General features: G+C 38.1%; 1 protein-coding gene across 5 annotated transcripts in view; it reads left to right on the top strand.

The window, feature by feature from the left end:
* The window catches only part of ralgapa2 (Ral GTPase activating protein catalytic subunit alpha 2), a 515,740-nt gene that overhangs the window by 104,201 nt on the left and 394,160 nt on the right, over nucleotides 1-17,379 (top strand). For all 5 annotated transcript variants that reach the window (XM_078556382.1, XM_078556383.1, XM_078556384.1 and 2 more), the window contains exons 4-7: nucleotides 2,166-2,223; nucleotides 13,087-13,130; nucleotides 15,651-15,828; nucleotides 16,966-17,081. In XM_078556382.1, coding sequence (XP_078412508.1) covers nucleotides 2,166-2,223; nucleotides 13,087-13,130; nucleotides 15,651-15,828; nucleotides 16,966-17,081 — 396 coding nt within the window. The remainder of the gene's footprint in view (nucleotides 1-2,165; nucleotides 2,224-13,086; nucleotides 13,131-15,650; nucleotides 15,829-16,965; nucleotides 17,082-17,379) is intronic.

Genomic DNA, 17,379 nt, shown 5'->3' with positions numbered 1-17,379 from the left:
TAATTGGATAGTGATACAGGACTATTTGAGATATGCATTGGAAGAGTTTTCGCAACAATGCATTCCACTTAAAATGTACGCACCCTTTTGTGTCTTTTTAAAAAGCCACCATTATAGCAACATGTTATTTTAACCACATATTCAGAAGTTTCACCTGTGCAGTTTATGGTACCTTCTGTACCATAAATTTAAATAGATTAGCAATTTCAAAATGCGAGAATTGATAATGTGTGAATTTCCATGTAGACAAGTTTGACCTTTATAGGTCAAGAAAAATCAGGATTTTCATTCCAGTGCTCTTTCTTTTAAATTCATTTCAAATCTTGGTTATGAAATAGATGTCAATGGTACAACTCTGCATCTGGCAGCACTCTGAGACATTTCCAGCTGGTGCCTGTAAACTTTACCATCTCTGTAGCTCTGATGATTTAGAGAAAAGGCATTATTGTTTTTGAGCTATTCTGGATTTTTCTTTCCAGTGTAGATTGTATTTGCCGCACACACAGTTTCCCCCTTTCCCTTGTTTAAAAGTCATTGCTGGGCTATAAATGTCTAGTGTCTTTAGGCAAGAGAAAGAAAAACAAGAATGGACACAATTTCCAAATGCTTCTCTAGCCTTCATACAGTTCATGTAACATTTCTGCAACATATATTTTAAAATGAAGTAGCATTGCCTACAGGTATTTAGCTGAGGTGGGTGTATAAAATTTGCATTCTATGGCCATTTGAACTGTGGCATACAGATGCACGCAAATTAGGAGCAGTAGACCATTCAGCCCTCGAATCTGCTCTGCCATTCAATAAGATCATGGCTGATATGATTGTGACCTCAACTCCACTTTCCTTCCTACTCACTTTATCCTTTGACTCCTCTGTCAATCACAAATATATCTAATTCGGCCTTAAAAATATTTAATGACCCTGCCTCCGCTGCTCTCTGGGGAAAAGAGTTCCACACGCTCATGACCCTCGCAAAAAATTCCCCTCATCTCCGACTTAAATGGGAGACTGCTTATTTTTGTTCTTGTTTCTCCCACAAGAGTAAGTCTGGGCTCCATGCTGCTCGTCTTCGGGGCCTGCCTGCAATCCCAGCAGTGGCCACTGCTCTGGGTGGTGCTGTTAAGACAAGAAAGCTGCTGACCATTTGATTGGCTTGCAGGTCTGAGTGGGACCTCCTCTCTGATGGGGGCGGAAGGACCACCTCAAGCTAGTTAAATGCCAAACATGCATTAAATGGTTGCTAGCGAGCTGGCCCAGTGTAGCCGGGCTCGCCATTGACTTTTATGCCAAGGGTTTGGGGCCCTGCCCCCCTGCCTAGAGTTAGGTTTGAGCTGATGACCAACTGACTTAGAGGCAGGAATGTTACCACTGAACCAAGATTCACTTTTCTTGAACACATACTGCTCTTTAACTGAAGTAATAAGAAAAAACCTTCTACCTCCTCTAAGGCAATGTGATTTCTACAATTTGCCAGAACCACCTATCAACAGCACAGCAAGTAATGTTCAAGCTAGGGGGTCAAAATCTCCAGTAATATTGAAGTTGGATTTATACAGTTCACCTTTAAAAGTGCATTTAGTGTCACTTTAAAAGAATGGAATTTAAAATTCAAAATATGACACTTAAAGAATGATAACTAAAAATGGTTGGGTCAATTAAAAGTTTGAATGTGTTTGGGATCTGGCTGTGCTTTTATCAAATATAGACCAGTCAGAATGGTACTTCCTAAGGCATCAGAGTCTTTCAAGCCTTCAAACTTGCAATGTCTTGAGTTTAATTAACCTTGTTTTTGCCATTTCATGGAAAAGTTAAATCTTAATCCAAAGGCAATAATTGATAATGGGCAAGAGATGCATGGGGAGTGTGAGGAAGAACATTTTACACCGGCTGGTGGTGACCTGGAATTTGCTGCTTGTAGAAGCAAGCAGAAACAATCAATTTTTCAAGAGGAAATTGGATGGGCACTTGAAGGAAATAAACCTGCAGGTTTTGGAGATAGCGCAGAGGAATGAGTGTGACCGGATGCTCCACAGAGAGCTGGCATTGACTCAATGGGCTGAATGGCCTCCCCCTGTGTCATGAATGACTGTGTCAAAAGCTTGAGATTTAGTGGTGCTATACTGAATCATGTATCTCAATTTGTACTCTTAATTTACCTTGAACAGAAAATACTTCAACTGCTTCCTGAGAAAATCAACAGCAGATGGCAGTTTCACAGCATAGGTAAGAAAAATGGGGTATATTTGTGGGATATTTCCAAATCATGGAGCAAGTTGAAAGCTCTGCTTGATTATGCTAAAGTGTGATCTTTACTCAGTATTGTTTTTTCTTTCTGTAATCTATACCATTTTAATTTTTAAGGGAGTAAATCAAATATTTCTCAAATTAAGGCTTCATAGTATCTTTATGTATGAAACTTAAATGTCCTTGAATATTTGTTCATATTGTTTTATCCTCAAATTATCCATTCCTAATCATAAACTAGGGGTTTATGTTTTTAAGGCCCTCCTACGTATAATGCTAAACTTCATTTGTAAAATTTGTGTAAAAGCTTGGTACACTCGATTTATTTTAGTGCCTCGATATGGATACCAACTTTCAGCTTTTCATGACCCTGTTCTCTTTGGTTTCCTTCTCAGTAACATCCTTCCTTAAATTTCATAGCCACAATAATGCATGCCAAACTTTTTTTTCTTTCCTCTTTCTTTTTTGTAGATCGTTTTAGTATAACATGTCTTTGTGGCATCAACTCAGTACAATCTTTTGCTTCAAGCTATTTTAGGGCCTTGAAAAGGAATTTTAAATATTTAGTTTTACGTTTTTATTAGTTTTCATGTGGTGTACATGTAGTGTGACCTCCTTAAGACTTATTTTCACTTGCTGTTGACATGGTCTTTATTGGCTTTAAGGGAGTCTTTTTCCTGTTGTTTTTTTCAACTTTTTTGTTAATTGCCAAGTTGCTCAGATGAATGGTGGCTTAACAATAGATGTGACAAAATGAATAATACTTGGAAATAAGGGGTAGGGCAAAAGGCCAGAGGTTGTGCTTTATTTCAGGAAAACATATGTAAACTGAGACCTTCATTCAGCTTTACAGAGGAGTTAGTAGAAATTTGAAAAATATTTTGTGGATGTGGCAACAACTTGCATTAATATAGTGTGTGTAAGGTAGGAAAATGCTCCAAAGTGCTTCACAGAAGCTTATTTGGACAAAATTTGGCCCCCTCCTGTGCACCACGTGCTGTACCCCCTCCCCAGAGCTCTTGCTCACGGCGTGGGTTTGGGAGAGGGAAGCATCGAGTAGGGGATAAGTTATTAAGAGTAAGCAAGAGGATTTTTGGGATAGTTAGGTTCAGGGTAGTGCCATAGATCTTTAAGGCAAAAATTACAGGTCAGGGATGTAACCCACCGTTATTAGATGGTTTGTTATGTAAAAGGGATTTTTGTTTAGCACGTTTTCATTTAGCACGCAATTTTTTTGGAACACCAGAGTGCTAAACGGGGGATAGCTGTAAAGTCATTAATTAAAAGAGAGAGAATATAACTAATTAACATAAATATTATAAAGATTATCATTTGTTGCCAAAAATTATAAAATGAACTGTCACAACCAGAATGACTTAGAAGACAAGGGTGTAGTGTATGAGGAAAAGTAGAGAAGTTATGCTCAATATCCTGTATGCTAAACTTTGGTTAGAACACTAAAAGCAAAGTATTGCGGATGTTGGAAATCTGAAATAAAAACAAAGTCTTGGGAAAACTCAGCAGATCTGACATCATCCGTGGTGAGAGAAACGGTTACCATTTCAATTCTGATGTGATTCTTCTTCAGAACTTGGTTAGACCATACTTGGCATACTGTGCACAGTTAATGTGTTTATCCTTTACAATCATTTTTGTGTTTTACATACCAAGATATGTTTTTGAAGAAGTGAGTTGCAATGAATCCATAAGTAGTTTTTGAATTCTATTTTAAATTGCATCCTGATTAAAAATTTTCCAATATCCCAATTGGCCCTCACTATATTTCTAGTGGCTACCACTGGACCAAAAGATTGGTCAAGGGGCTGGGTATTTATGAGGATCGTAAAAAGACGATAGGGAGTCAAGAGAGTTTAGGAAAGGAATTTCGGCGCTTTGGGCAGAGACAGCTAAAGATACGGCCGCTAATAGTGGGATGGAGGTAGTGGGGACGCACAAGAGGCCAGAATTGCAAGAACAGCCTGCTTGAGTTTTTTTAAATTACATTGTGATAATTGAAGTGACTCCATATCTATTCTTGGCATCACAAAAGGATATATTAAGTACTTTAGATATAAATTTGCAGTGTGGGATTAGCTTGAGATATGAAAGTTTTGGGGCAGCAATATTGGAATCCTCCTTCAAATAACTACTACGTTGCGTGATATTTTGGGGCTATCTAAGGACAAACCACATATGACAGGATTTTCGGGTCAGCATGCGGCTACGATCGGCAGGCCTGGGAGTGGCCGGGGAACAGAACGCCGCCTGCGACTGCGATTTCACGCTGGCTGGCCAGCCAATTAACGGTCAGCCAACGTGAAAGGCGTGCTGAAAAGCTCAGCACTGCTGAGGTGGAGGCGGGAGGAGGGTGTCCGCTGAAGTCGGCGTACGGGAGGTGGAATGAAAGCTCCCTGAAGGCAGAGAGCTGCCTCAGGGAGCTGAAAAGTTTAAATTCAATAAGAAAGATATAAAAATCCGGAACAAATGCCCACACATCAGGATGAGTCACCTTAACGTTTGGGTGCTGAAATTTGTGTTCAAACATTTTTATCTTTTTTAAAATTAACCTCGGAAACCTCATCCCGCCCTTGGATGAGGTTTCCTGAAAAATGCAAAGGCCGCCTGGCCGATTTGCTCGCCTGCCAGCCATAACATTGGACGGGCAGTGAAAAATCCCAGTTAATTGGGCTGTCAATAGGCTAATAGCTCTCTAATTGTCAGCGGATGGGCTGCCAACTTGCGCGTGCCCACTGACTGAAATATTATGCGAGTGTGCGATGACGTCAGGACACTCACCTGATGTCATCACGTGCTACTTTACGCTTGAGCATGTCAGGCGCGCACCTGCGCGCCAAGTGCAAAATTCTGCCCCTAGTTTCTAAATTATTTTTGCAACTCTGTAAATGTGAGAAGATATTTCCTTTTGATTTTTTTGTGGTTGAGCTCAAGTTCCATGTGGGCACAAATGCATAATTTAGGCTGACTTTTCTGTGTAGGCTTGAACAAGTGTTATTGCTGGAGGTGCTGTCTTGGATGAGACATTAAACTGTTCACTTGGGCATGAAGATCTTGTGGCCCTATTTGGAGAAGAATGGAGAGCTCTGGGCAACATTTCTCCTTCAATCAAAATCACTAAAGACAGATTAGCTTTTCATTCCTTGTAAGGCTTTGCAGTATGCAAATACAGCACATGGACTGCAGCGATTCAAGATGACGGCTCACCACCACATCCTCAAGGGCAACTAGGGATGGGCAAAAAATGCTGGCCTAGCAACGCCCACAACCCATGAATGGAAAAAAAGTTGGCTGCCATGTTCATTTAATTAACAATGGTGATTGCATTTCAGAAGGTTTTGCAGTGCTCATGGCCAAGGCAGTTGGAGCCAGAGCTAGATAACAGCCTATTGAAAGATGAATACAAGACAGAAAGCTGAGTAGGCAGTGAGAGAATTTTCTCAGACTGACAGAAAATGGGAAATGTTGCGCTCCAGAGACTTTTTTGAGTTTGCTTTTGTTCATTAATGATTTGGACTTGGAAATTGGGGATATGGTGAAAGAAATTGTGAATGATAGTAAATCGGAGTGTACATTTAACAATGTGGAGTGTTGCGATCCCAGCTGATGTTAATACTGGACAAGTCAGGTCAGAGTGAAACCTGGCTTGATTGATTCTAACATTACTTTTTTTAGAAACCGCGGAGGAAAGTTACTAAACAAATTCACAGGAGTCTATTGATGAGCTTTTAACATAAAGAATAAAATATTTATTAAACAAGAAAAAATGTATTACGCCAGACAAAAGGTTTGGAAAGATCTTAATACAAACACAAGAAGATGCTTCAAATTCACACTTTTACCATTATTTTACCCCAGTAATACATTTACAGACACAAACCAGTGAAGAGTTACCACTAGCTTGACACAAAGGCTTCTCGCTTGGGACTGGCACTGTTGCAAACTGTTTTCTTCCAGCGAATTCCTGAGCATTCACTCAATGCTTTTCACTCAACTTGTATCTCTTCCTCAAAACACCCAGAAACCATACTCTAAACTCAGTCTTCCAATAGTATCTCTGCTAAACTGATCACTTTACTGAGTTCTATAACTGACTATTCAGCCAACTACTGTCCCCAATAGCCTTGTAGTCTTTCTTATCCAAGAGTGTAGAGTTCCTGTCCTCTCACTTTGACAAACACTGGACTCTTCTGTCTTTTTCTTTGCCTATCCCTGGACAGTTGTCGCTAGACAAAAGTAAAGCTTTTTTTTCTCCAGAATCACTAAACTTTTATCCTATCACTTTATCTTCAGGGATTGTAATAACTCATGAAAGATGTGTATCACACAAACAAATCCAAAAGTCCTGACCTTTCAGTCAGGAGTCTGTGCAGACTACCAGGCACCAAGACACTCATACAACCTAAATGAAACTGCAACCATTTTACCTTTCTTTACACACAAACATATGTATATATCATTTATATCTATCTATATAATATATTAAACTTAGATTAAACATTGTTCATAACCTCCTCTCTGCAGAAAAAAAGGCATCTTTGAGGTGTTTTCTTTTTCTATTAAACAATTCCTGTTATCACTATCTATATCTTATACAGACACTCTAGCAGTACCAATGCATTTACATCAAATATAAAAGGAAAAATGACTTGTCAATAAAAATGATATTTCGCAAAAGTCCATTCTGATCACGACATCCATGATCCTCCACATTTAAACTCTTGATAAAGCATCCTCTATGGTATTGTCTCTTCCTGCTACATGAATAATCTTTAAATTATATGGTAGTACCGTTAAATTCCAATGACATAGTCTCAGATTCTTGATATGAAATTTTGCTTAAAAGGTTGGAGGATTATGGTTGGCATAAACAATAATCTCTGCAGCGTTGTTAGATATGTAGATTTCAAATGTTGTAGAGCCAACACCAAACTCAAAGCCTCTTTTTTTCACAGTTGAATACTTTCGTTGGCAAGAATTCAACTTCAGAGAAAAGTAACCAACTGGCTGTTTCATTCCCATCTCATCCTCCTGTAATAAAACTGCACGAACGCCTATGTTGTTGATGTCAACCACCAGTTTAAACGCTTACATAATTTAGCACTGCTAAAACTGGTGCGGTAGTCAGTACAACTTTCAAGCTGCGAAAAGGCACTTTGACACTCCTTTGTCCACTCAAATTTCTTGCCTTTTTCACAAGTTTGTCAGGGTAGCCACTGCACTGCTGAAATTCAGAACGAGCTTCCGATAGAATCCACCCATGCCTGTATACCATAATCTCTTGTTTTGCCATAGGCAATGAAAATCCAAAATAGCTCTTCTTTTGCTTTTCTAGGCACTACTTGGCCTTGTCCCACAGTGTGGCCCAAATAAGTTACCTTCGCTTTGGCAAATTCACTCTTTGCAAACTTATGACCAAATTGGCTCTTTGTAACCAATCAAACAATTTGTTCAAGTGTTGAGAACGTTCCTCAGATTTGACTGAACACAACAAAATCATCACTATATACAACACAGTTGCCTAATCCTTCAGTGACCTTGTTAGTTAATCTCTGATAAGCTGCTGATGCACTTTTCATTCCGAAAGTCATGACTTTGCATTGATGAAGTTCATCTGGGGTTATTTCTTTGGCTGTATCAGTTATTGGAATTTGCCAATATCCCTTCAATAAATCAACTTTCGTAACGAACATTACCAGTCAATTCTTCTCAATACAACCTTCTAACCATGGAATTGGACATGAATCTGCCTTTGTTACCACATTAACTTTGCGATAACTTGTACATAATTACTATGATCAATCCATTTTTGGCACTATTACAGTAGGTGAGCTCCAGCTACTGTGACCCGTTTCAATAATATTTTCCATCATTAACTTGATTTTTTTCCTCACTTGGGCTAACTTCTCTGGATTGAGTCTGTAAGGGTGTTGTTTTATGGGTAACACATCCCCTACATTAATTAACATCATGTATGGCCAAAGATGTTTTCCCTGGCCTATTCACACAAATTGATTCATGAGTTGTAATAGCTTTTGCAAGTCACCTCAACAGTTTTCTGGAAGATAGCTTAGTATTATATCTAAATTTTTAAGCATCTCTGTATTATCCAATCTGATTGCAAGAGGGTCGACTTTAGAATTTTCGACCTCTGATTCATTCTGAATGTTCCAATATTTTTATTTCACTCCCTACTTCTTTTACTACTGTAAATACATTCCTATCCTGACTATCTTGCACGTCATAATATTGTTTTACCATATTAACATGACACATTCACTGACTCTTCCTCTTGTCTGGAGTACTCACTATATAATTTACATCATTGAGTTTATTTTTGATTTGTTGGGGTCCAGTGAACCTTGCTTTTAATGGTTCACCAGAGACAGGTAACAACACTAAAACCTAGTCCCCAGCAACAAAATTTCAAGCTTTGGCATTTTTACCTGCCCTAATTTTCATTGTTTGTTGAGTGACTTTCAAATGCTCTTTGGCCAGCTCACGCTCTGGTGAATCTATCCTGGAAATTTGATAGGTCAAAAGTGTAGTCTCTGAGCTTTGTTTATCAATTTTTTCTTAATTGATTTAAGGGGTCCTCTCACCTTATGCCCATATATTGAGTTCAAAAGGACTGAATCCTGTTGATTCATTAGGGGCATCCCAATAGCAAACAGTTAAAATGGAATTCCTTTATCTCCATCATTAGGACTTTCCTGACGATAGGTTTTAATTGTGGTCTTTAAAGTTTGATGCCATCTTTCTGATGATCATTGTGACTGCGGTGATAAGCTGAAGAGTTAAATTGTATTGTTCCCAAACTACTCCTTATTTATTTGAATACTTGTGACATAGAATTTGAGCCTTGATCTGATTATATTTGCTTAGGTAATCCATCTCTTGTAAAAAAATTGAACTAACCTTTCCACTATCACTTGCTGAGACATCCATAATTTTTGAAAGATATTGATTCCCACTTCGAGCTTTAGGTATGGGTACTACATAATCTATTAATACCCTGTTAAATGGTCCTTCAAAAGCTGATATCTGAATTAAAAGTGCAAGTTTAATTGCCAATTGGGGTTTCCCCATCACCTGACATGTGCGATATTTCTGGCAGAATTTAGCTATGTCTTTATGGAATCCTGGCCAATAAAAATGTTTCATTATGTTAGCTTGCGTTCTCCTTACACCTAAATGACCTGCCATTGGAATTTTGTGAGCCACTTATAAAATTTCAATATGATACTCAGATGGAATTTCTTTAATCAGATCATCCTTATAGCATCCTGTGTTTATTTCTACCTTTAATTTATCATCTAACTCTCTTAGTGTAACCGTAGTCAAGGATTTCAAATAATCCACTGTTACATTTTTTTACTCCCAGAAAAGTCTTAGCAATAGGAAAAGCCATTTTGAGTCCCTACAAGTGTAATATACTTCACAGCAAATCCTGTTCCTATGCCAAACACCTCCATGTATTCATTTCTTTAAGGATTCACAGATTCCACTACAATTTAAGAATTTTTGATCCTGACAAGCCCCCACTGTATGATCCCAGCTGATGTTAATAGTCGATAAGTCGGATCCCAGAGTGAAACCTGGTTTGATAGATCCTAACTTTCTTTTTAGAAACTGTGGAGGAAAGTTACTGCACAAATTCTCAGGGGCCTGCTGATAAACTTTTAATACAAAATAAAATATTTATTAAACAAGAAAAAATGAACTTCATTACACCAGACAAAAAAGTTGGAAAGATCTTGATACAAACACAAGAAGATACTTCAAATTCACGCTATTCCTTTACCTAGTAATATATTACAGACACACAAACCAGTAAAGAGTTACCATTAGCTTGACATAAAAGCTTCTCATTTAGGACTGGCACAGTTGCAAACAATTTTTTTCCCGTGAAATCTTGAGCATTCACATGATGCCTTTCACCCAACTTGTATCTCTCCCGAGACACCAAAAGCTGCACTCTAAACTCAGTTTTCCAGTAGCACTTCTGCTAAACTGATAACTTTACTGAGTTCTGTAACTGATTATTCAGTGAACTAATGTCCCCAATAGCCTTGTAGCCTGTCTTATCAGAGAGCTTGGAATTCCTGTCTCCCCTTCTGACACACGCTGAACTGTCTTTTCTGTCTTTTCCTGTGTCTGCCCCTGGACCATTGTTGCTAGGCGACAGTGAAGTTTTTTTTCTCCAGAATCACTTAACTTTTATCCTATCCCTTTACCTTCAAGGGTTGTAAAACCTGACTTTAAAGAAATGTATATGTACAAACAAACCCAAAAGACCTGACCTTTCTGTCAGGAGTCTATCCAGACTCCCAGGCACCAAGACTCAGGAGGACTTATCAAAATACAAGAAGACATAAACAGGCTTACAAAGTTGGTGGATAAATGGCAAATTAAATCAGTATAGTGAAGTGACAGATGCTCCATTTTGGTAGGAAATATAAGGAGGCCATTTATACCTTAAATCAGTAGAGGAACAATGAGGTTTGGGAGCACAGGTGTGTGAATCGCTAAAAGTAGCAACACCTTATATGGCCATAAAGAGTACTGAGGTTCATCTGTAGAGGAATAGAATAGAAAAGTAGACAAGTAAAGTTTAATTTAAGTGGAACTTTGGTTGTACCACACTTGGAAAACCATGTGCAGCTTGGTATTCATACTGCAAAAAAAGATATTTAAGACTGCAGAAAGTGCAGAGATGATTTATAAGGATGCTACCAGAATTTACAGGACGCATTTGTTAGGAAAGATTGAGCAGGCTGGGACTTTCTCTGGAAAATAGAAATGTTTTAAAAAATGCATTCTTTAAGACTATTAAGGGGTTTGATGGGATGGTTGTGGAGCAACTTCCCTCATGAGAAAAAGAGTGCATAAATATGATAGCCACTGACAGATTAAATTAAATAAAGAATTTGGGAGGAATTTCTGTACACATGTGAAAACATGCCACATGGAGGGATTGAAACGGACAGCTGTGGTGTATTTAGAGAAAGCTTGATGCAGACAAGGAAGAGGGGAATATAACAATACATGATCAGGGTGGTCAGAGGTAATGAGTGTGAGGAAGCTCATGTGGAGTCTAAACATGAGCATATGCCAACTGAGTGACCTGTTTTGTGCTTTCAATTCTACGTAACTTTAGAACATCCTGAAGCACATGATCAGGTGGTTTTAAATACAAAACATTTCATTCTTATAGTGGGTGAATGAACTAAAGATAACGTTTTTCAGTACCTTTTATTTGTTTCACACTTCAGGAGAGTTCAGCCAGACTTGGCACTGGACCACTTACATTCTTCAAGCTTGTTGGCTCTGTAGCTAGTTAGTGCACAAGAGTTGACCTTTTTTTACTGGCCAATTAATATTTGTACATTGATTGTAGTAAACATTTTCTATTGATCAGAAAAATAGAAGGAATACTCTGTCAAAATGCTATACATTTTTTATATAAAGAAGTGTTATGAACCATTCAGAAGATTAAGTTGCTGATAGTTATATACGTAGTTTAAGTGGTCGTAGAGCTTGCGTGCTAGGTTCAGTTGAACATTAGTCAGCAGTTATACAGTCAGAACTATGCCTGATTCAGCCTGAAGCACCATATGTCAGCTCTAAACACATCTGCCAGGCAGGGCTGCAACCAGTATTAATGCAAACAGGAGTGAAATGGGCTGATGGGTAGGCTTCTCCTTGGTTCTAGTGTGCTCAGTCATCAGATTGGCTTTGGATACCTGATTACACAAACAGTTAATGAAATAAATGACTGGTTTATGTGTTTTGGTGATGCTGTTAAGAAATTAACAATGCCTGGGACTGACAGACCTGCCTGCTAGTCTTTGAAGGTGCCATGTCCACCTGATTAGACAGACAAGGTTTCAATTTAATGCCTCATCCAAATGATGGCCTCCTAAAATGCAACACTGCATTAAATGCCAGCCTACATTATATCCTCAGGTTCTGGAGTAGGGTGTTGAGTTTACAATCTTCTGACTTTGGCAGAAATATTCCCAGTCGTTTCTTAAACAGTTAACTTTTTTTCTTCCTGGCTCCTCCACTTACTAATTATTTTGGCATCAATTTTGATAAGTTAATAACAGAATCTTTCTTATGCATTTTGCTATTCTGTTAAAGAAATTTGGAAGGTAATTATCTCTGGGGCGCATTTTTCTCTCAACAGTTTTCTGTTCCTCCTTCCTGTAGGCATTGCTTCCTATTGCTGAGCAGGCCCATGAGTTGCAGTTTACCTTCTAACTTGCCACAATTGCCATTATCATTTTGTGAACTTTGAGTTTTGGTAAGCTTTCTAATTATGGATGGCATCACAGTGGAGCTCAACCTGACACTTTTGCAGAGATTCTGAATAGTGATCTGGCATGGGAACTCTGATGTATGCTCCCCTCCCTAACTTGCGGATGCTTTGGCAAACTGTATTGAACAGAAGTTGAAGTGAGGTCATCAAATTTGGCTTTGGATCCGAAATTGAACCTGCAACCCTCCTGTCCCATATGGGTCTTTTATTCGGGTAAACTTGGTCCATTGTGCTGAATGGAAGGGTTGGAAGAAAGAGAGTTTGTTTGATTCATTTCAATTAAACTGATTTTACAAGTATAGCTAAGTTAACTTTTCTGATGAATAATCTTATAGTTTCAGTAAGTTGTACGTGTGCAATTAAAAGACACCCTCCAGCCCTTTCAAATTGTTGTGTGAAAGAGTTTTTTGTGTTTTGCTACCTTAGCAGTATCTGACACTGCTTATCTTATTTACATGTTTATAATCTGCAATCTTTAATTTGCAACCAAATTAATACTTCAGGCTCAATTTTGAAGAAACTTCTGCACACTGGAAACTCTGTTAAGGTAAGAACTTTAATCTATTTTGTTTGGTGAGGCTATATACCCTTCTTTCTGCTTATCTCCCCCATTTCTTCTGGTTCTCTAGGTTCTAATTCAGGGGAATGAGGTAGGGGAGGTTAAGCATCCAATTCCCTTGGTCTGTTTCACATCTAATATCTAGGAGGTGTGTGAGAGTGACCTCTTAATGACCCTTCTCATAATTTGTAGCTCCACTTGTGAGGTTGCACTGGGAGTTTGCTGGATGCCTTCCAATGTTGTAGTGAACTGAAATATTTGTCCCTGTGACAAAATACAGACATCATTAGAAACAAGTGCACAACAGATGGCTTAATTTGTTGTAGGTTGTGCCAAGCCTCTTGGGTGACATTGCTTATGCACATGTTTGCAAAGAAGCAATGTGTTATTTGTAACCTGTTTATGTAATTGGCCTTTGGGCAAGACTTTGCGAAATGTTTATGAATGGCGCTTAAGTTAACCCATCATTAAATGTAATAAAAGTGAAAGATTATTGTAGCCTAAATTTGAATGTTGATCTTTCAAGTGACTTTGCATGCTTAGTAGATGGTATTGTTCATCTCAGTCTCTAAATCTTTGGATTAATAACACATTGTAATTTCTCCTGTTTGAATTAGGATCCTTTGTAACTCATAAACTTTATAAAAAGCAAAAGCTAAACTGAGCCGCATAATGACAAGTCAATTTGATTCTTGCTAATGTTGAAGTGGTCACATTTTAATAGTTGGAATGCTTAGAAGTAGCCTTACACCGTTGGGTTGCATATTAAATTACCCTAATGTGGAATGCACAAAGTATTGTAAAATTTGATTCAAATTGTTTGGGGAGTATCAAAATTACACTTGAACAAAACTGCCCAGTGAAGGGAAGGCTGAAGGGTGACCTGATAGAGGCCATTAATGTAATATATATATATGTTGAGGCAAATAGGGTAATTGCATTTAAGACGTAGCTAAGCAAGTAAATAGAGTAAGGAAAAGAAGGATATATTGGTAGAGTTAAATGAAGTAGAGTGAGGGGAGGGTCATGTGGAACATTTACACCAATTGGCCTGTGTGTATGCTGTAAATTGCACTTATAAGTAACAAACACATGCCATTTCATTAATTTATTATATGTTGTTATTGTCCTGTAATCTTGGAAGTTTTGTTTCCTAAAGATTTTGGTGACCAAAGAATTATTTCAGTTGGTTTTTGGTATTGCTTTGTGTCCTGTGCTGTGATAGTCAAGGGGCTACTTGCCTCCCTAATTTCAATCTAAACTCCTTCTGCTAATTTAAAATCTGCGATAGCATAGTAGGCTAGACACAGAAAGGAGAAATTTAAAGTCAACAGTGGAAGCCTGGATTGAAGTTTGGGGAACAGAGTCAATGTTTAAATACCACAACATAAAGGTGCAGAACAACTGGTAGAAAGTGCTGGGTGAAATATGCAAAATGGTGAGTTATGTATTTGAGGATGCAAGTTCATATGAAGGTAAGAATGTTAGTTGTCAGAACTTTTTATAATGTTGGCCCTCATCTTGTGCAAGGGTTGTGGCCTTTTGGGGATCATCCTAAAGGTAGGTCTCCCTATGCACAAGATTTCTTTAATTCTCTGGATGTGATGAAAGCTGCAATTATTGTACATTTGAAATTGCTCTACAAAGATAATGATGGGCCCTTCTTGAAAAGAGTACAATGGTTCCAAAGAGTACTTGCCTCCTTCCAAAACCCAGGCAAATACTTTGGCACCAGTGTCATTGAGAGCCTGACAGTTATTTTCTCCACTGACTATTTGGTCTAATCAGTCAAGGTACTTGCTCAACAAAAAAAAACATGTTTTCCAGGCAACACTGAAATAATGTTTAATTGCACCATATATTGGTTGGGCTAATGTTTTCTATTCTCCATTCTGCTCGATCCAAGACATTTGTGAACTTGAATTGGGAGTTCGTTTTTAGTTACAGATACAGATTGCAAGATGTTACATCGATTCAGTGGAACCACTTTAAATAGTAAAAACGAAACTGCCTTGCCCTGGCCAATTTCAAAGTTCTTGAGTCGCTACTGCTGCATTTGTTAATGTCCTTCACAGCAGGCATAGTCAATTTCAAGGTTCGTGAACTGTTCAAAATAGCGGGCCCACTTAATACGGGTTAACTGCCTTTGTATTTGACACCTGTGGTACTGGCAAATGGCTAGTGCCATTTTCTCAAGACAGAAGGCTGCCTGGAATAAAGGCAGATGGTGTGAGTGTGGGAATTGCACTCGTTAGAGTAATTGGCACCTCAGAGCAATTGGTCAGTGCACTGCAGAAAAAAAACACTTTTTTTAATTGGCTACTCCACATAATCTTAATTGAAAAAGCTAGTCTGGGTAGATTTGACTGGACATTGATGGATGCAAAACTAATAGCATGGATGAAATTCTTTTGACTGTTAGTATACACCATGATACGACTTGTACTTCGTTGCAACCATGCAAACCTTGATGAGATTTGACTAGCGTTGTATAAATTTTCTCCTCAGATAAGATGTGAAGGAATTCGACTCTACCTGCTTTGGCTTCAAGCATTGCAAGAGAATTCTTCAGATGAGCAGCTCACCTTATTTGCTTGTCTAGTCCCTGGCTTTCCAGCTGTTTCATCTCGAATTGGACCATGTACTTTAGATACACTCATAAACCCCTCCTATAATCTATATGATGGTTAGTAATCCAGCCGAATAAAAGTGGGACAACAGCAATGTCGTTAGCATTTATATATATTTATATTAGCATCACCTTTGTACCATTGCATGAAGGTAATGGGCATCTCCAAAATTAACCTTTCCCTCGGTACTTTTCGCTACCCAGTGCTGACAAAGTTGCATAAAGATGTTTGAGACTATGGTCTGGAATTTCCACTTGTTTGCACTGGCGCAATTAGCTTGAAATCAGCATAACCTGTGCAAAAGATCATGGAATGCTAAGTGCAAATTATGTTCAGTATGAAGAGAGGTTTCTTGAGTTTTTGTGCTTGTTTTTTTAAAAAAAAAATTATGTTGGAAGCTGGCTCACCCATGACGAATCACCCAAAGTGAATTAATTCACCATTGGGACTTGCTAATTGCATTCTTTTGCAGGCCTTTGAAAAGATCCTGAAAATTAAGCTGGTTCTTTTGGGGGGCAAGCCAACTAATAGGAGCGTTTTAAAAGCTTTTGAATATGTCTTTTTTATTTACTAAGGAACTAATTACTGTACCCCATTATAACTATGAATGATTGTGTGTATTTTCTAAAATACATTTTTAATTATTTATTAAACTTGTTACTGACTAAAATGCTTATTTTTTGTCAAACCTATTTTGAGCTGTGTTAGTCAAACAGCCCTGAGTTATTACTCCTAAATACGACATGGAATATTTTTTAAAACAAAATTGCATTGATTCATGGCAGGCTTTGTGTTTTGCAATATTCAGAGGCCATGTCACTAAAAGCAGTGATGCAGGTAAAAAGCAAACAATAAGTAGGATTTATTTCTAGAGGGTTACAATTGAAAAGTGGGGAAGTTTTGATAAACCTGTATGATTTGATTAGACTGCTCTTGGATTACTGTGCACAGTTCTAATTGCTGTATTATACAAAGGGCATAGATGCATTGGGGAGAGTGCAAAAAAAATACGAAGGTGATACCAGAAATGCCAGGTTATGCTTATCAGGAGAGGATGAACAGCTTTGGGCCTCCTTTTCATTCGGTTTCCAATTCATGTAGGTTATATTAAAAAAAAACTGGGGAAAGATTTTTTATCAATTGTATCAGCACAAAATTAGAGTGTGATAATGTTTTACTTATTTTTTGCTTAGTAAAAATTGCTGCAGAAGACATTACTCCTCTGTTACCATCAATGTTGGGGGAAAAGATATCAGATGACCAGACTTTGTACTTCCTTCAAGTTCTTCTGAAGTACATGGTAATCCAGGTAAATCAAGAATCTTTATAATAATGCCGAAATGGTCTAGTTTGAGTGTGGATCAATGCACGTTTTACCATGCAGGCAAGAAATGAATTTATAGCCTATGAGTAGTTGAATGCAAATGGAATAAATATAATTTATAATCAAGCTATTATTTGATTTATAGTCATGACTCAGTTGGTAGTATTCTCACCTGAGTCAGAAGATTGTGGGTTCACATCCTACCCCTGAGAGCTAAATGCAAAAGTCCAGGTTTATGCTCAAGAGGAATACTGAGGGAGTGGTGTACTGTTAGAGGTGTCAT

Source organism: Cetorhinus maximus, chromosome 14, assembly GCF_964194155.1.
Source record: "Cetorhinus maximus chromosome 14, sCetMax3.hap1.1, whole genome shotgun sequence".
Lineage (NCBI taxonomy): Eukaryota > Metazoa > Chordata > Chondrichthyes > Lamniformes > Cetorhinidae > Cetorhinus > Cetorhinus maximus.
Note: the sequence above shows the minus strand (reverse complement) of the source record. Positions and strands in the feature narration are given on the sequence as shown.